The following is a 19,961-nucleotide window of genomic DNA, read 5'->3' on the forward strand; positions in this document are numbered from 1 at the left end:
TAATGTATATAATAATAAAAACTTAACAATTATATTAAATCCAATAAATAAAATGATATTTGGTTCATTAGTTTATGTTGGATTCAAATGATCGTAACTCAATATCTATGGTTTGAAAATTTTACAATTCAATTAGACAATGGATTGCTTCAGGTTGGGTTATTTCACGTTGGGTTGAGTTAGGTGGGTTCTTTTAGCACCCCTAATTTCATGTGTCGCTGTTGGATGTTAAAAATCGGTTTCTTTTCTTAATCACGGATCCCGGACTAGAGCTGGTCATGGTTTGGTTCAGTTTGGTTGGTAGGGAAAATGTGAACCGAATTGCATGAAACGGATGTCTGGCTACACGAACCGAAATCGAACCACAACAAACCGAACCAAAAAAAGGTGGTTACTTGCAGTTTGGTTCATGATTACCCGAATTTAGAAAAAATATCAGTTACGACATTAAAATTGTATCAAAATACAACATTTAAACAATTACACAACAAATAAACAAAAAACAATCAAAACATACAAATCAAAATAAATTTAATTGTTTGAAAAACATCGATTTTTGGTCAATGTCGACTCGTTCACGACTTTTTTCAATCAAATGTAATCATCCACCGTAATCTTTAGCACCAAAATGCTAAAATCTCTCATTTCACTTTGGTTAATAAATAAATAACTAATATATAAATATTATATATTATTTAGACGAATGATCGTATGAGAACAAGAGTTAAAATGAAAAGTATAAGAAATGATCAAGACCTTGACCATTTTTAATCTCATCCCACCCTATGAATTGCGTTTGATACATGAATTGATCCGGTGTATCTCCATTAGTTTTTTATCAAATGGTGGAGATCTCTTCTTACCCTTCTCACCATAACTTTCATTCTCATTGGGACCCAATCCTGTCTTTTATACGTTATTTCTGGTTCGATTCGAGTAACCGTAGATACCTAAAATTCAAAACTGAATATGACATGAGAATACCCAATTTTTCTCGCGGGGGGGGGGGGGGGGGGGGTCATGATTTATTGGGTTATTGTTTTTTCAGTTTTGAATCAAACTGTTCGGCTTGGTTTCTCGGTTTTTTTACACTTCTAGTCTAGACCAGCTTGTATGCACCGGGACTAATTGGAGGAGCTGAAATGATGACCTCTAACGATTTTTGTATCTCCTTTTACTTCGATATTATTTATACCAAAAGGGATTTGGTGCGTTTGATTTATAGAATTTGGAGCAAGATTTCATTCTTTACATGTAATTTAGAGAATTTATAGCAGTTATGTTATAATTTTTCTAAAATAGAGTATCAAAAGTTAAAATTTAAAAAAACTTACATCTAACTATAAAGAGTACTCTATTTTAACATTCTATCATTAACTATATTTTTAAAATATTCAATACATCTAATAAAATATTATCTCTCTCCTAAAAAGTAAACATTTAATTTCAATGTCTTATATCGGTGAATGTTATCTCTCTCTCTCTCTTAAGTACAGATTTTTAGAGATTTTTCCAAATTTAGATATTTCTATCCCAATCTTTTTTTTCCTCTATTTTAGCATACCACATACGGTATAACATAGCTGTTGGAGTAAAAAATATATCATAAATCTCCAAAGTCTCTATTTTAGCATAGTTATCAGAGATGCTCGTACATAATTGGGTTCCATGAGAAGGAGAGTTAAGGCGAGAAGCGTAAGAAATGATTTCTACCAGCACATTAGAATGAGATACACCGGATCAATCCTCGTATCAAACGTGATTCGCGAGTGAGTTTGAGAATAAAAATGATCAAGAGTCCAGATCTTTTCTTATGCTTTTCACCTTAAAATCTATTTCTCAGACGATGGATTTTATAGTAACAAATAATGAAAATAATTATAAATCACATGTTATTAATTGATTATTACAAAACCATTATTTTTAACATATTTTTACAAACAAATCTTTATGACATTCCATTGAAATACCAACTTCGTCGTGGCATTTCTAAATCAAGAATTTAAATCTAGACCCTTTTTCTTTTTGATTAACCTCGATATCCAACCTGCTATGCGAGCCGACTAATTCCAGGACGACCACATGTTTTGCAGATAGATTCGAGTCACCGCATTTGAACCTCCGTGGCCACAAGTGGATTTTTGTTTCTCCTTGAATTTGAACCTGGGACCTCCTGGTACTTTTGACCTTTTGGAGCAAAAAGCTCAAACCAATCAGGCATCACCCTCATGGTTATCTAGACTTTCTTTTAAATCAAAAGAAAGAGATCAGAATGAAATCCAATTCCAAATCCCACGAAACAAATATGTTAATATGTTTTCAAAATTATGCAAAAGTACCTCTAAACTTTGTATAACTTTTTTATAAATAAATAAAAAAATAATAAATTTAAAACAAAATCAAATGATTAAAATGATAGATTTTGTATAAATGACAAGGAAGATTACAAAGATAAACAGAACAATACCTATTATCAATATCCACTTCAATCTTGTATTCTCAAAAAAAATTGACTTACAGAACTGAAGAAATTTGGTGCAACTACATGATGAATTTTGATAACCGATTACGGAAAATGGGATGCTCGATCAGCTTCATTCTTCGCTTGACGGCGGCGGCGACGCCTCCTCCTCCTCTGTCGGGATCCCTGTGTTCGTGTCAAAATAATTAGTGATAACCAACCGATGCAACTCCAAAACCAAGTCTTTGTTGTTCAAGAAAATCTTTATAAGTTGCTAAGGAAATACTAGAACTAGAAATTTGGTAACAAAGAAGTCTTTTGAATGATGGATGGGTTCAATCTCAAACTGCAAAACTTTCTAGAGTTCCGAACCTCTCATGGTGTCGGTCACGAACCAAAACAAACCAAACTGGTATATCCCACTCGAAAGGAGGATCTGGGACTATCCCTTCAGAACAGGGTGATGGTATTTGTTGGAGTTGTACATCAACTAGACTTGGACGTTTTTCTCCTCGATATATGTTGGAACCTCTGTTCTCTCCTCAAGGGCTCTTTTGAAAAGTAATATAACAGGGTTCCGCATATTCTAACATGGTATCAGATCCAATATCTGTCACTCTTGAGACTCGACACTCTGGGGCAATTTATACCTCTAGCACCTCTCGACATTCTTGGACAATTTGTGCCTATCTAGCCTCCATTGGAGGGGGTGCGTTAGAGTTCTACATCAGATATACTTGGATCATTTCTCCACAATACATGTTGAAACCTTAGTTCTCTTCTAAGGGCTCATTTGGAGAGTAATACAATGGGGTTCCACATATTCTAATATGGTATAAGAGACAAGGTCTTCCCCTCTTGAGATTCAACACTCTGGGGCAATATGTACTTGTTTAGTCCTTTCACCCATCAAGCCCCTCTCGACACTATGGAACGATCTATGTCAGTCTAGCCTCATTGGAGGGGGTGTATTAGAGACCCACATTGGCTACACTTGGACCGTTTCTCTATAATATATGTTGGAACCTCAATTAACCCCTCAAGGGCTCTTCTAAAAAGTAATCTAAACGGTTCCACATATTCTTACACTAGTATTCATGTTCTATCTGTAACTATCTAGTTTTCTTAATACATCATATGACTTAAGGCTTGTCGTTAGTAGCTTAACGAGCTTAATTGGACTCACAACTCATTCCGTCAGCTATACATCATTGTTGTACATAAGCTTCATGATATAGAAAGCGGCTTATCCAATAAGCTTCTATCGGGGGCCTTATGAACAAAGCGAAAGCAAATTGGAAACCTATTAAGTTATTGAATCATTGGAATCATGTTTCTTGATTCCTACACCTTATGGTTGTGTTAGATCATTTCGATTTGACAAAAAGCATCCAAAACTTGTTATAAAGATTGATTACTCAACTAACCTTCATCAACTTGTTCTTCATCATCTTCATCTTCATCTTCTCCATCATCATACCCATAAGCTTCATTCAAGTAATCCAATGCAGGTTTTGTGAACACCAACTTATCTGCATTCAAAATGTCGAACAGATTCAATGTTCTTGGTGTCAACATCTTCAAGGTCCCAATATTCCTACTCGCTAAAACCACATTATCCGAAACCTCTGTCATAAAAAACATCGATTTCTCCTTCGGATCAATCCCCCATCTCTTCAATGCTTCAATGAAATCTTTCGTTTTAGGTTTCTCAAACTTATCCCCAAACTCCTCCACCACTATCCCGTTCACGGCGGCGCTCGCCAACGCCGTTGAAATCGCCAGCCGTTTCTCTTTCTTGTTGATCTTCACGGACCAATCACGGGGTTTAGGGCCGAAAACGACTCCTCCGCCGGGACGAAGCGGCGTACGCTGCGACCCACGGCGGGCACGGCCGAGTTTCTTCTGTGGGAAGGGTTTTTTCCCACCTCCTCGAACCTCCGCTCGGGTAAGAGTGGAAGCGGTACCACGGCGCTTGTTGTTTAGGTCGGTGGTGATACCACGGTGGACGACGGCGCGAGCGGTGTCTGGGTTGGCGGATTTGAGGTTGAGGGAGGTTTCTCCGATCTTGGTGCCGTCGAAGGAGAGTACTGGGAGGGTGGCGAGCTCGGAGCGGATTACGGCGGTGGTGCATTTGAGAAGGTGGGGTTTTGGGGGTTTGATGAAAAGAGAGGTGGAGGAGGTTTGACTTGAAGAAGAAAGGGAGAAAATTGAGGAAGAAAGGAATGAAATTGACGATGGTATTCTTACAGAGGTCGCCATTTGTGAGTTGTGAGAAAGCTCTGGATGAGGATGTGATGTTATCCTCTTCCTTCAGAGGTTTTAAGGTCCTGTCTACTTATGTTGCCTTTCTTTTTTATTTGATGGTGTACTTATAAAAAAGGGGCAAATTTGGAAAACTATGCTCGGATTGTTTATAAATAAAAGTCACAGCAAAATCGATAATCTTATCTAATAAGTGAGGGATAAGGGGGTTGTTTGGAAGTTGTCGAATAGTTTGGTGTAGAATGATTAAGAGACTTTCATGATATAGTGCAAAATAAAATAAAACCGTTTGATAATTGTTTACAATGAAATCAAGACACTTAATGGTTAAAGAATGCTTATGATACAAAATTATTCAGAGGGTTTAGAACCATTATGAGACAGACTTTTTTTTTGTCACACAAGATTCATCTTTTAATGGAACTATTAAGAAGTAAACAAACAACTCATAATACTCTTACCTAGTTAATGCTATCGGATAAAAGATGTCTACCAACAATTTATTTTGATGATCGATAATGTTACTTAATAAGGTTAGAACGAGTGTTAACTCTTTATCACTAATCGTTTGTTAATGACCCATTAAGGGGGTGTTTGGGAAAGCGTTTCAAACGGACTTATTGACTTATACCGGTGCCAAACCGGTAATAAGTCATTTTGGAGTGTTTGGATAAAAAAAAAAAAGTGCTTATACCGGTACCAAACCGGTAATAAGTCGTTTTTGATAAGTTAAACCCTCTTGACTTATTTGACAGATTACCCTTTTAACCCTGGTTTCTCATCGCATCCATCTCATCATCGTTGCCGGCAAGACTTCCACAGACGACGTTCTTGCTGGTTTTGTTCGCATCGTTGCCGGCTATCGCATCCGATCTTGCTGGTTAAGAACCTTTAATCGCCGGCGACCTGGTGATGCTTTAATCGCCGGCGACCTGGTTTAGGGTTTAGAGCCGACGACGAGAAGGAGGCGACGAGGCGAGGCCGGCGACCTGGTGATGTTTTAATCGCCGACGACCTGGTTTAGGGTTTAGAGCCGACGACGAGAAGGAGGCGACGAGAAAGGGAACGCACGGAGAGGAGACGGCTTGATTTCTTTTCTAACCCTCAACTGGTACATAACCTCAAATGAACCGGGGTGTTTTGGTCATTTTGCTTTTTCGTACCGCTATAAGCTAATCCAAACACTTTTTACAAAACTCCAGTTTGATACCTCATAAGTTAATAAGCACTTTTACARAAAAGCATAAGTTGTTTTAAATAAGCAATCCCAAACACCCCCTAAATAGTGTTATCAATTGTAGGAGTTGATGTTTGGGTCGTTTCGTTTGCATCTTGATCAAGGGTATATAAACGAATGAAGTTTGTTTTTGGCCCTTGAAGTTACAATATATACCTTATGGCCCTTAATTTAAAAAGATTAATTTTAAAAATGTTAAAATAAAGAAAAATGGCAAAAATATTATTTTGCCTATGATTTTAAAACCTAATTAGACGGTCGTTAAGCCAACGAACTAAATCCAACAGACCACATGCATCAAATCTGTAGTAAATAAAGTCTAAAGACTATTTCCATGAAAAAACAGCAAACCACAGGGACCAAATCTGTAATTTACTATTATTATTTTTTCTTAAATTTGGTCTTATTTTTGTAGTGGTGAACTGGTGATTGTGATATTTTGTTTTTTAGTTATATTTTCAATCAGTAGTGGAACTGAAAAACGATAAGTTAGCGTTACTTGCTACCTTGGCTCCCATCTACCGATCCACCAACCAATCACCATTTCACGTTCATCGGCTCCGGCTGACGGTGGTTACACACACTTCTTCCATATACTTGTCACACTAAGTGCGATCATTCGAAGCTCATCCACCGGTGAGTACGTGTTATTTTGCTGGTCATAAAGGTGATCATCTTCGATACTGTCGCCGGTTTTCTTTCAGTTCCGAAAACAATGGGAGACATGATCAATATCGTTTACAAGAACGAAAGCGAGCCGATTGAAGCTAGAGTGAAAGATCTTCTCTCTCGTATGACTCTCAAAGAGAAGCTTGGTCAGATGACTCAGATCGAACGCAGCGTTGCCACACCCGAAGTCATCAGAAATCTCTGTATAGGTATGTGTAAATACAATTGTGTATATTTGGTACTTTTTAGTCAAGCGATTTGAATTTGTCGGCAGGAAGTGTACTGAGTGGTGGAGGAAGCAAGCCGTTTGACAAGGCGACGTCAGCGGATTGGGCGGATATGGTGGACGGACTCCAAAAGGGCGCGCTAGAATCTAGACTTGGCATTCCGATCTTCTATGGCAGTGATGCTGTTCACGGCAATAACAATGTTTACGGCACAACTATTTTCCCTCACAATGTTGGCCTTGGAGCTACCAGGTTGGTGTTAAATAGTATAATATCCTTTAATTTATCTCTTACGATTACGTATATATATCTATGATCTTTGCACATTGAAAAGGGTGGATTTTGATCGTAGACTGAAGTCCTAAACATTAAGAGCATTGCTTCGCTGACGATTTTTAATGGTGTCATTTGATTCAATGTATTGCAGAGATCCAGATTTAGTCGAGAGGATAGGTGCTGCTACTGCCCTAGAAACTAGAGCTAGTGGTGTTCAATATGCTTTTGCTCCTTGTGTTGCTGTAAGTTTATATATGATCATTAAGATGATAGATTGCTATTTGTTTTTCCAACAATTCTTCTTGGTGAATACGTTATCCATCATCATGAGATCATGCAAGATTGGAAGAGTATAACCGGTGTTGGCTAATGAACCAACTTGATCTTCATAGTGACTTTTATTTCTTAGATTTGTAGCTTGAAATCCTATAGCTTGTCCTGGTACCTTCAATTTTTAGATAGTAGAGTTTTAGCAGTAGTTGTCATGCGATTCTTCTTCCATTACTAGAGTCCTGGTCGTGAGATTATATCTTCCAGAATTAGAGTGCTATATGGTTTCACAAATGGAATGTACTTTCAGCCCCTCAGTATGTATTCTCAACAATTGCAAATTTTGGATAGTTGACTCTAGTAGGGGAGCAAAGAGTGGCCATGAATGCTATATATTCCTGTCCGATCCATTTATGTCATGAATGCATGCACATCACATTCTAATTTGATGTATTTTTTGAGTTCCTCAGCCATTTGAATGGCAATCTCTCTTGTCCTAGGGTCACAAGTGCTTAATTTTATCTAAGAAACTGTAAATTTCACTCCACTCTGATATTCATGTTATGAAATGTGGAAGGTTTTTTGTAAAGGATCATGGATTACTTTTTAAAAAAGGTGTTGCTATATGCACCTCTAATTATGTCAGAATCAAGTCAAATCGTACATTGAAAATGTGAAAAAATAAGTTTTGATGTTGATTTGTATAAGGAGGAAATTAGTAGGTAGGGATGTATTTAGCATTATATAGGGGTGCATGTAGCCTACCCCTTTAAAAATTAGGTTATGAATTCTCATGACTGAACACAATTTTATGTTCATACTACTTGCTTTTTCACCCTACAGAAGGAATCTTTCTGCTGATCAGTTGAATTGATCTTGGTAGGTATGCAAAGATCCTAGATGGGGAAGATGCTATGAAAGCTATAGCGAAGACACCCAATTAGTTAGAAAGATGACTTCATTGGTAACAGGCTTGCAGGGGAAGCCTCCCCAAGATCACCCAAATGGATACCCTTATGTAGCTGGACGGTAAAGAAAGAAGAACCCTTACCATTTTATATTTAAACAAGAATTCAATTAAGTAGTTGCATGTTTTATATCCTCATTTGTTTCACAGAAATATAAGTTTTCAATTTCCACATCTCCCTAACACCAAAAAAAATAAAAATAAAAGAAGAATCAAGTTACAATTTAAAAATTAGACGATAAATGACTTGGTTTTCCCATTTTGATGTCTCAATGGTATCATCACTAGACTATCAAGTCCACTAGTGAGACTATTAGCAACTTTTTTGAAGCATATATAATATTTGTATATAGAAAATACTCAAGCACAATCCTCAAATTTGGTGAGGTTTGTACCCTTGACCTCCCCAGAGGCTGGACCAGTAACCCGGGTACGGCAGGGCCAATGACCCTTTGGTAACTATTAGCATCTTGATAATAAACCTGGAAACATGGATTTTCATAAAGCAGTTCTCATCTTTCCTTAAATTTGTATGGCACTGGAGCAAGTAAAACACCTGGTTGCTGCTTTGCCTGTTAAACATCTTGGTTTAACTGATTATGAGGATGAATTTTGATCGTCAAAGTGAATTCCTAGCATCGCTCTTGGGTTTGGGGCTTGGAGCAGATGTCAGCATTCCAACCTTCTGATGCTATGTGCAAAATCCAGTTCAGAAACATCATATGGAACTACAACCACTGCCATGATTCAACATGGTAAAGTTGACCTTCATTAATTAATCATTTGATTCTAGGAACAATGTCATGGCATGTGCAAAGCATTATGTTGGAGATGGAGGTACCGACAAAGGGAAAAATGAAGGCAATACGATTATCGCATATGAGGATTTGGAAAAGATTCACATGTTACCTTATCCAGATTGTATTTCAAAAGGTGTCTGCACTGTTATGGCATCCTACTCTAGTTGGAACGGAACCAAATTGCACGCTCATCGTTATCTCCTAACAGATATTCTGAAAGAGAAGATGGGATTTAAGGCAAGTATAATATGGCATTACTTTGCTGCCTTTAATCTCAATTGAGAAATGTTGACTACCACGCAACATCTATTTTTTTGTTTGTGTATAGAATGTCTCTATTAAAGTAATAGAAGAACTTTTCTACAGGGAATTGTGATTTCAGATTGGGAAGCACTTGACCGGTTCTCCGATCCTCATGGATCAAACTACAGAAGTGCTGTTTTATCTGCTGTTAACGCAGGAATTGATATGGTCAGGAAATTATTAGGTCCCTCAATCAGAAGGTTTCTACTTTGCATCTCCATTTTTATTTATTTGGAACTTGCAGGTGATGGTTCCATTCAGATATCAATTGTTTTTGGAGGATTTAGAATATTTGGTAGAATCAGGAGAGGTACCCATGACAAGGATCGATGATGCTGTTGAAAGGATCCTGAGAGTCAAATTTGCTGCCAAACTTTTTGAATATCCCACGACTGATAGATCTTTGCTGGACATTGTTGGCAGCAAGGTAAACTTGCAGATTTATGTATTTAACCTATAATTTCCTCCAAATTGGTTTGTTCACTTCTTTGAACCCGCCATCTCTTTCCGTCTCTAGAGTTGGGCCATGTTTGGCAACCATAAGTCAATTTATTTTTTGAATTTATCGAGAAAATCCTGTATGGTAAGCCATAAACTAGCTTATAAGCTAGTTTTCTTGAAAAACTACTTCAAAGTTCAAATAGTGTTTCAATAAGCTCTGAGGGCATTTTTTCACTTTTTCCAATCACACCCCTTATTTTTACATAAATGACCATAAGTACTACCCTTTTAGGTAATTATACATTGCCATCTACCTTATCACCTAGTTTTTATCAAACGTGATTAGTTTATAAGTTATCTTAAACCCATCATCTCTCGACATCTCTAGTTTTCTTCAATATCTCTTATTTATTTATCAACTTCTGGTGAATTCAGATGCCATTTCATTTCTTCGTACACATGATCCCTTTTGCATGTGTGACCCTTATAGTTCTGGTTCTCCACCCTACCCCAACCCTTAATAAAAGAATTCTTCATATTAGTAATGCTTAAAGAAACTGATATTGAATCATTTTCTCTGTGTGCAATTACTGCATATTACATGTCTCTCCTTATGATGCGTATATAAAACTTTATATTTTCCATTTCAAAGACGGAGGATTTTCACTTCAACCTTTTAAACTAAAATTGTATTGCCATTCATCAGTAGAACCCAGGGAAAACAATACTACTGAGTACTGACATAATACCTTAATATCATTATTCCAGCCACATAGAGAATTAGCACGTGAAGCCGTTCGCAAGTCATTGGTTCTGTTGAAAAATGGGAAGGATCCAAAGAAACCATTTCTACCATTAGATAGAAATGCAAAAAGGGTTCTTGTTGCTGGAAAACATGCCGATGATCTGGGTTACCAATGTGGAGGTTGGACGGCCACATGGGAAGGAACCAGTGGAAGAATCACAATCGGTAAGTAGTTTTTGGCATCACCTTAAACCTAAACCTTTCTATAGTTCATTAAATCTTCATGTTTGCATCTTTCATAAGTTAACATCAGGCACAGTAAGATACAATAAAGCAAATAACAAATGACTATAAAGGGTTGTTCACTACCTGCTTACCCCGGTCAGTGATGCTGCTGTTTACCAAGCCCCTCTTGCCAGTTCATGATGCTGACCAAGATGTCGACCTAGATGCCGACCTGGTAAGCTAAGGGAGGGACTTATTCGGTTAGTGATTAGTATTGACCTATACTGCACTCTTATCCGGTAAACGGTGTACCCAATTTCTGTCGTGGAACGGCCCCTTAGTATGCCCGGATGTTCGTTCAAAGCAACTTTAAACGTCTCTCAAGTCCATGGAAACCATCTTCATGCTTTCTTCATTGATATGTTGGTTGACAATGAAGATAAACCCTCACATTGACACTTCTTTGACTTGTATGTTTCAACATTCATGTAAATGATCCTTGTTCACCACATCTATGAGGTCTAACCTTGAGGAAACCAACTCAATGGGCAAATAAAAGCTACGCCTTGGGGCTCCTCCTCATAGGGCGCCAGCTTGAGTTCCTTAGGACATTTTGGATTTCTTTTTGGCTGTCTTCAGGGGCCTATGGGATTAGTCAAGGTGTGCACAAGCTGAACCCGTACACCCACTCTTACAAAAAAAAAAGTCTGATCGTCGATTGAAGCATTGTCTAATTTGTGACCATTAAATTAAAATGCAAACTTATTCTTCTTGCCGGAAAACATGCTTTCTTGTTGTTTTCATTATCCTGCGGTCGAGGGATATTACATACGCACTACGTATAAGTAAAACTATATCTGCTAAGTTTATATCTACTTTACAGAGTTTGCAGACTCTTTTACTATTCAGTTCTACACTTGTATCTTCGGTTTGATGTAATCATTAAATTCTCGCATCCATATAAGGGCAGGTTTAAATGAGAATCATTTTTGAGAATTTAGGAACCAACTATTTTATGAATTATTCATGATGAATAACCCAAAAATATTATTAATGATATTTGTCATGGATAAATAATAAACACTTGGTTACTAGGTTTTTAAAATATTTATGGTTTTCATTTGAACTTGACCTGTACACATATCATGCATCTTTACTGTGCTTTATTCAAGTGTGTTGCATATGAGAACTAAAAATCGTTTCCTATTCAGGGACAACAATTCTCGATGCTGTTAGAGAAGCAATCGGTGAAAATGCCGAAGTAGTATATGAAGAAAATCCGACAACCGAGAGCCTTTCAGGACAAGATTTCTCATATGCAATTGTAGCCGTTGGTGAAGCTCCATATGTTGAATCAGGCGGTGATAATTCAGAGCTCACCATTCCCTTTAAAGGAGATGAATTACTGAAGCTGGTTGCAGCCAAAATCCCGACTCTAGCCATTCTGATCTCCGGTAGGCCGTTGCTTTTAGAGCCATCGCTTCTAGAAACATTGGATGCACTAGTTGCTGCCTGGTTGCCGGGCACCGAAGGAAACGGGATAACTGATGTTGTTTTTGGAGACTACGAGTTCCATGGACGGCTTCCGTTTTCATGGTTTAAATCGGTTGATCAACTGCCGATGGATGCTTATCAAACTGCGTACGATCCTCTATTCCCACTCGGGTACGGTCTAACCTCTAAAGTTCAACCATAAATTTGTTAACCAATAAGCTTATTAAGTAGCGTTGTTTGTAATTTTCTTCCTTCCGATCCTAATCTGCGTGAGATTTACTGGTTTCATTTTGGATCATTTATCACTGGTGTATGTAAAAACGTGCTTTTCTCTTTTCAATGGCCCTTTTGAAGAGTAATCTATCGGGATTTCACATATTTTTACATGGCATCAGAGCCGGTCTCTATCAGTGTAAAGACTCGACACTCTGTGACAATTTGTGCCCATAGTTTTATTTGGAGGAGACGTGTTAGAGTCCCAGATCGATTAAGAATGAGTTTTCTTCTTGCATTTTTATAGTTTTCAAACTTCTCGATGGGCATCCTTAACCAGTTACGAATGACGATTTTAACTTTTAACTGAGATGGGACCGGTTAATAGAGGACCAAAATGGGACCGATCGGGCCAGACTAGTTACGGACCCTGGCTTCAGGATGGCATATGGGGCTTAACGAGTTATGGTATTTTTTTTCTACATATAATTAAATAAATAAAATATTATTTGGTTATTGTAATAGAAACCGACTCAAATAGCCATTCTACCCATCCAAATTGGTCTTTTAGCAATTTCTCTTCCGGATTGACCCAAATGTTATTACATCCGCAATAAACGGCAATTTTTTTTTACATAATTGGTCCACTTCTGCAATTGTGGACACGCTACGTGTCAGCACCCGATTAAAACCCTAATTTCAATCCGTTAGAAAGCATCTCAGATCCGTAAGAATGTTGGGTCCAGGTTCGTAATTGCAGTTCTAGGTTCGTTATCTATGATAAAAGAACTCATTTTAAAGGTTTTCAGGTATGTTTTTTTTGCGGTTGTGCACTGTATTTTTCCACAACGATTATGAATAGCAGATGAATAATTTCAATGTGTTGGTACAATTTGATTCCATCAAATTCTTGAATAAGAAGACTAACGATGAATGTCAAAGATCACCAAGTTTTCAACCAATTTTTCAATCAAATATTTCTCTCGTGTATCTTCCTTTCTTTGTTCTGTGTTTTTTTTCAAAATGAGTTATGTAACTGATAAAGTTAGGTTATGTATTTGTGATGGGGTTCGTGGCAGCAAATTAATCAAGAATGAGGATATGTCTCTGATCAACCGATGCTCCGTGTCATGGTGCTATCAAATATTACACATTTAATGTTGGTTAGTTATGTTCAAACAAAATGTGGTATCAACTCTTCTGTTGATATCACTAGAATGACGTACAAGTATTCTGGCGAAATTCAGGCTCGTTCTTGGCATTTTATAGGCCCTGGACTAACGTAAAAATAGAGCCCGTTGCAAAAAAAAAAAAAACAAGGCTTTTAGCAACAATTTTTATCGTCACTAAAAGTCTATTTATCATTAAAAAGAGTATATATAACATGTCGTATATAACTTGTGGCGGAAACATGTCATCACTAAAAGACACATCGTCAAAGCTCACTAGTCTTGTAATGACCCTCATAAGTAGGGCTGTAAACGAACCGAACGTTCAGCGAACCGTTCGGCGGGAAATTCGTTTATGTTCGTTTATTTAATAAATGAACGAACATGAACAATTTTTTTGTTCATTAGTTAAACGAACGAACATGAACAAGAGTCTCATTCGTTCATTTATGTTCGTGAACGTTCGTTCATTTATCGTTCGTTTATATTCATTCGTTTATGTTCATTTATATATTAAATTTAATATATAATCTTTTGTTTATTTATTTTGAATTCAAAGAATATTTATTTATTCTCGTTTAGCCCATTCGTTTATCTTCGTTCATTTACGTTTGTTTAGCATGTTAACGAACGAACATAAAACCACAAGGGTGGTGTCTGATTGGTTTGAGCTTGGCTCCAAAGGTCAAAAGTACCTGGAGGTCCCAGGTTCAAATCCAAGGGAGAATAAAAATCCCCTTGTGGCCACGGAGATTCAAATGTGGTGACTCCGGACTATTTGCAAAGCAGGTGGTTGCCCTGGGATTAGTCGGCTCGCATAGCGGGTGTTTTCGTTCGTTTACCGTTCATTTTTGTTCGGTTAAGTTAAACGAACGAACATGAACAAGCTTCCGTTTATGTTCGTTCGGTTCATTTACAACCCTACTCATAAGTACGAAAAATATTCAATAAATGTTTCTCATTAGTATGAAATTGAATACAAGAAATGCTAATAATTTACTGAGGAAATAAATCTTATTTATCTTTGTTATAAGTATATAAAAGAGTTTTTAAATTTACGTATTTTTTATTAGGTAATTTGAAACCAAGAGTATAAAAACAGTGGTTGATAAATTTTTATAAAAAGTAAGAAATATTTTAGTTCATAACAAGAAATATGTGTTAATTTGATATAGAAAAGAGAATTTTTGTGAATAAAGAAAACGTGAGGGTCAATGAGAGATCAATAATATAGAAGATCATCAAGTTTTTTAAACAAGTAGACAAATGAGAATCAATAAGAATATGGAAGAAAAGATAATCCATTGAGATCCAATAAGAATAAATTATGAATTAAACATATAATATGCAAGCTCAATAAATGGTTGTTTGAGCACACTTAAATAGAATATTATGGTGTGGTGGAATCCCAATGAAAGATACATAAGTCAAACAATTGATGAAAATATTTAAATTATATTTTCCTTCATTTTTTGCTCAATTAAAATAAGATGTAAAGATTAAAATTTTATGGAACATGACATACATAAGAGACATCACTAAACACATCTAGTAGATAAAATTTATTGATTAATTATAAAACCATGAACAGTCATAAATCATAAGAATAATAAGGTTGATTGTAAAACAATAATAAAATATTTTATGTAGAAACAAAAATAGATAACAATAGTCAATAAAAACAATTAGAACAACATAACCAAATAACAATAGTCAATATAAAATAAAAATAGATTAAAATATCTAACAAAAATATATAACAATTTTTTAAGGTTTGAATTTTACCTTAAAAAATTCAATGAACGTAGTGGAATTTTTTTTATTTTGTTCGAATTTAGACGTTGTCAAAATCCTTGTGGTCATTGAAGTTTACCTATGATGACTCCAGACCATTCATGATCACTCGAGAAATAATCAATACACATAAATTGACTCGAAAACCTACGACGAAAAAAGCCAAAATATTTTTTCGTGGTCCAAATAAAACTTATATACAATGACCCATAAAATAAGAAAAAGACTCGAAAGCAACATCACATAAAAAAAATCCAAAATTTCGTTTAGTGGTTTTCGTTTCTCCCCCGAACCCCACGCACAAGTCTTTGTTCCAAAACCGAATTCAAACCTTTAAAAAGTAAGTTCCACCGCATGTGAATTTTGAAAATCGAACAACTTAAACGGTTACAAATTATTCAACATTTTTAGGTATCTGAGACAGCTTTCATATACCATCTGATCTTTAAGACGATAATGAATGGTATGAAGTCATCACAGGTAAATCTTCACCGTCACATATGGTAACGTCTGAATTCGAACCTTTAAAAAGTAAGATATTCCACAACATCTATCGAGTCTTAACCGATACGTTATTCACTTCGAATAATGTTGACCTAACACACTAAAAAACGACGTCGCCACCAAATTGTATTCTAATCCATTCACACGGCTAACGTGGAAGACCCATCTACAGTGAAACTGACTCCACCCGGGTCAACGTTGACCTTGACTTAGTCAAATTGGAATACCCGCCAATCCTTTCAATCTCGTCTTCAAAATCCCCAATCGGAGTTTTCATCTCCCCAATTTCCGATTTCTTTTTTCTAACAATGAAAGACGTCATCGATGCAGTTTACAGAAATGCAAACGAACCGATCGAATCTAGAGTCAAAGACCTTCTCTCTCGTATGACTATCAAAGAGAAGCTCGGTCAAATGACTCAGATCAAACGCAGCATCGCCACTCCCACCGCCATTACAGATCTCGGATTAGGTATACATATACAGAACAAATGTTTGTGTAATTCGTATTTGATTTGAGTATTCGGTTAGGTATTTGAATAGTTTGAATTTGTTTTGATTGCAGGAAGTATATTGAGTGGTGGAGGAAGCAAACCGTTTGAGAACGCGACGTCGTTGGATTGGGCGGAGATGGTGGACGGATTCCAGAAGGCGGCATTGGAATCGAGGCTTGGAATTCCGATGTTCTACGGCAGTGATGCAATTCACGGCAATAACAATGTGTACGGCACAACAATTTTCCCCCATAATATTGGCCTTGGAGCTACCAGGTTTTTCTTTCTTTCTTTCCATCTTTGTAGCGTCGATATCGAACGTAAAATAAAAATCGTTTAATTTAACGAGTCCAACTTTATAAAACTATTATCTGATTTGAGCCATTCGAGCATATACTTTTTTAAGCCAGACATGTTAATATGTTCATGTATAATACGATAAAATATAAAAGATACCAATCTTGTTATAATAAACGAGTTAATCAATCGCAAATACCAGCCTATAAACGAGCATCGGGCTCGAGCTTGAGCCCTAGATTGAAAACTTTATTCAAGCTTAAGCCTGGTTTAAATTCTCGAGCCGAGCTTGAATAACCTACTACTCGTTTACACCTCTAAGTTTAAAACCAATTAACGTCATTTTTTATAACTATAAAAAGCCCTATTTAAATAACCATAAATGGATAAACTAGCTTTGGATAATTGACTTTTTTAGAACTCATATATAAACCTGATTTCTTTTTATTTACGATGATATTTAGGGTTTGTTTGTTTACCTCTTAATAGTTCTATTAAGAGGCATTCTCTAAATCGTTAAGAGGTGAATCTTGTTTTGTAAAAAAAGTTTGTATCTTAATGGTCCTAGAACACTTTGAATGATTTTGTATCATGCGTCTCCCTTAACCAATCAGCGTCCTAATTTCGTTATAAATAATTACCAAACAATTATATTTCATTTTGTAATATATCATGAGAGTATCTTAATTATTCTGACTACTTAATCATTCTGCATTAAATCATCAAGTGAGTGTCAAACAGCCTCTAATTAAGGTCCAACTATAAATTGGAAGCACTAGTTGACAAAATTAAGATGCAATTCAAAATCCCATCAAAAAAGAAAAATGAAAAACCAGATGTGAAAATGGATGGACCTAGAGTAAAGCATACGTTTGCACGTGCCATCATATTATTCCTCCGTCGAATGGTAAAAAAATTTAAGTTCGTGAAAAATGCAACCGTATTAATTTGTTGTGTGACACCGTATTTTGAAACTACCATGAGAACACGTTTTATTTGGTAGAGTTGATTTGCAAGGCTTTTATTCCACCCTAGACCCAAGTTCGAATCATGTTAGTGTCATTTTCTTAGTCAAATGGTACCACTGTTTGGGAAAAAAAATCTTGACGTTTGTTTCTTATAGTCAAATGGTACCATCACTTGAAATGTTTTTCATGTTTTTTTTTCTTATAGTCAAACAGTGTCATTGTTTGAAACAGTTTCTAGGCCCATCTTAGACGTGAACAGATAACAATCATTGAACTTGAGTAGAATTAAAGGGGTGTTTTGAACTAATTTGTCTTAAATTGTTTGAAAAATGTTTCACTACTTTTATCTTATTACTCATTTTTATTGTATTATATTAGATATCATGAATAATTTGTATTTTTATTACCCTAATTAACCACCATAAAAATGGCCAAAAAACTTGAAAGAAAGATCAAAAAGCCATATATGTGAGAAAATTCAAGATTTTTTTTAACCATGGGTATCTGTTTTAGTTTATACATATCTCGACTGATCCCATAAAACTCGATTAACCGTAAGAAAAATTCCAGATGTCTTATATGACTCCGATAGAAAATCTAAGACTTGCAATAGAAATAAAACAGTGATACAAGCTTACACGTCTACCGCTATCAAAATCACAATATTTTAAAGGGAAATTAATTAAAATAATCATTTCACTCGAGTAATTTCATCTCCTAACCATTTTTCTCCAAAGTTACCAAAATAGCCCTAGGTTGCGAACCTAGCTAAACAACAAAAAAATTTACACTTTCTATCCCTGTCTGCAAAAAACGTTTACATATTTCACCTAGGTTCGCAATTTTTTTTTTACATTTTTCACATAGGTCCGCAAAGGAAAAAAGATTACGGACCTAAAATATTTTGGTAAATGTGAAGGGTTAAGAGATAAAACCTAGTAAAAATGGTTATTTTAAAACCATTTTGATGATAATGGCGCACTACAACTTTTTTATCTCAACACAACATATACAGGCCAGGTGTCCCTGTGGGTCCATCGCAAAGGACCTCCCATTGCCGGATGCCTTAGGAAAGAGAACACATTTTTATAAATGATAGTGCTCACTCGTAGGGGTTCGGACCCCACAAAGGAGGAGGAAGTCGACTGAACATCTCAGCCAATTGGCGGGAATTTCGCCCGCACCCGCGTCTTTGTTTGAATCACTGACTAAAAACGTCAAAAAATAAAACCTTCAAAATGTAAATTTTATAGTACAACATAAACACACCAAAACATGTAATTTTATGAACAAAACTTTCACAATATCATGACACTCCCTGAACCTACATATGACATTCGTCATCTATGATTGACTTCAACAAGATATATAACACGTTGTATAAATTTACATACGTCTCATCCAACTTTGAGATTGGTGTTATTTATATATAAAAAATATAAAAGAAAGGAGGGAATTCTGTATGCCTTATCTTTTATGTTAAAATCAAGTTCAATTATGCATTGAGAATGTAAAAGTAAGTTTTTATGTGAATATATGTGAGAATTTTTTTTAGTAAAGATCATTTAGCTAACCCTAAAACCTCCAAAAAAATGAAAAACTAAAAACTACAGTTATAACCATTCATCTAGACGGCTAGTTGAAATTATTATTTTTAGTTTTTATGTATGTTATGCACATGTACATACCGGAGAAATTGTCTACAAGTTACTTATATACATATGTACATATTGTCCAGATAAATGGTTACCAAAATGATCATCAGTTTTTCATTTTTTTTTCGATTTTTCCTAACCACATATATATATATATATATAATAGTACACGCCCAATGCAACGAGACACATCTAGATTTTAATGTTATATTTTATTATTTGTCTCTGTCGATGTTATAATATGATTTTATGTATTTTTAAGAAAGCAATAATGACTTTATTTTTGAATAAAATATAAATTTGAAGATATCATAAAAATTTGAAAAAAAATATATCAATGTTAATATCAAAATCAACTATTTAAAAGTTCTAATTTTTTATGTAATTTCTTTATTTTTTTAATTATAATTTAATTCTTTAATAATAGAAAAATACAAAAGAAGAACTAATTCCCTTCACCTCCAACCCTTTGTATCTCATGAAGAGGT

The 19,961-nt window shown here is 35.7% G+C and overlaps 3 protein-coding genes across 3 annotated transcripts in view; 2 read left to right on the plus strand and 1 right to left on the minus strand.

Annotated features, from left to right (window-relative positions):
* Nucleotides 1–2,404: 2,404 nt before the first annotated feature.
* On the minus strand, nt 2,405–4,794 carry LOC112513173 (50S ribosomal protein L4, chloroplastic). The gene is made up of 2 exons (XM_025119341.1): nt 3,889–4,794; nt 2,405–2,647 (listed from the first exon to the last, which is right to left on the minus strand). Exons 1-2 carry the CDS (start codon nt 4,721–4,723, stop codon nt 2,595–2,597), a joined length of 888 nt encoding a protein of 295 aa, XP_024975109.1. The 5' UTR covers nt 4,724–4,794; the 3' UTR covers nt 2,405–2,594.
* A 1,748-nt stretch (nt 4,795–6,542) lies between these two features.
* Nucleotides 6,543–12,718, plus strand: LOC112512313 (beta-glucosidase BoGH3B-like). Its single transcript, XM_025118191.1, has 9 exons — nt 6,543–6,841; nt 6,907–7,111; nt 7,287–7,377; nt 8,289–8,434; nt 9,166–9,409; nt 9,539–9,643; nt 9,720–9,902; nt 10,685–10,886; nt 12,098–12,718. The coding sequence occupies exons 1-9, from the start codon at nt 6,679–6,681 to the stop codon at nt 12,580–12,582; spliced, it is 1,824 nt and encodes a 607-aa protein (XP_024973959.1). The 5' UTR covers nt 6,543–6,678; the 3' UTR covers nt 12,583–12,718.
* Nucleotides 12,719–16,349: 3,631 nt separating this feature from the next.
* LOC112512435 (lysosomal beta glucosidase-like) overlaps nt 16,350–19,961 on the plus strand; it is a 12,490-nt gene continuing 8,878 nt past the window's right edge. The window contains exons 1-2 of the mRNA XM_025118394.1: nt 16,350–16,531; nt 16,625–16,829. Of these exons, the coding sequence (XP_024974162.1) occupies nt 16,369–16,531; nt 16,625–16,829 (368 nt within the window). The 5' untranslated portion in view covers nt 16,350–16,368. The remainder of the gene's footprint in view (nt 16,532–16,624; nt 16,830–19,961) is intronic.

This window comes from Cynara cardunculus (assembly GCF_001531365.2).
Source record: "Cynara cardunculus var. scolymus isolate 2C chromosome LG 5, CcrdV1, whole genome shotgun sequence".
NCBI lineage: Eukaryota > Viridiplantae > Streptophyta > Magnoliopsida > Asterales > Asteraceae > Cynara > Cynara cardunculus.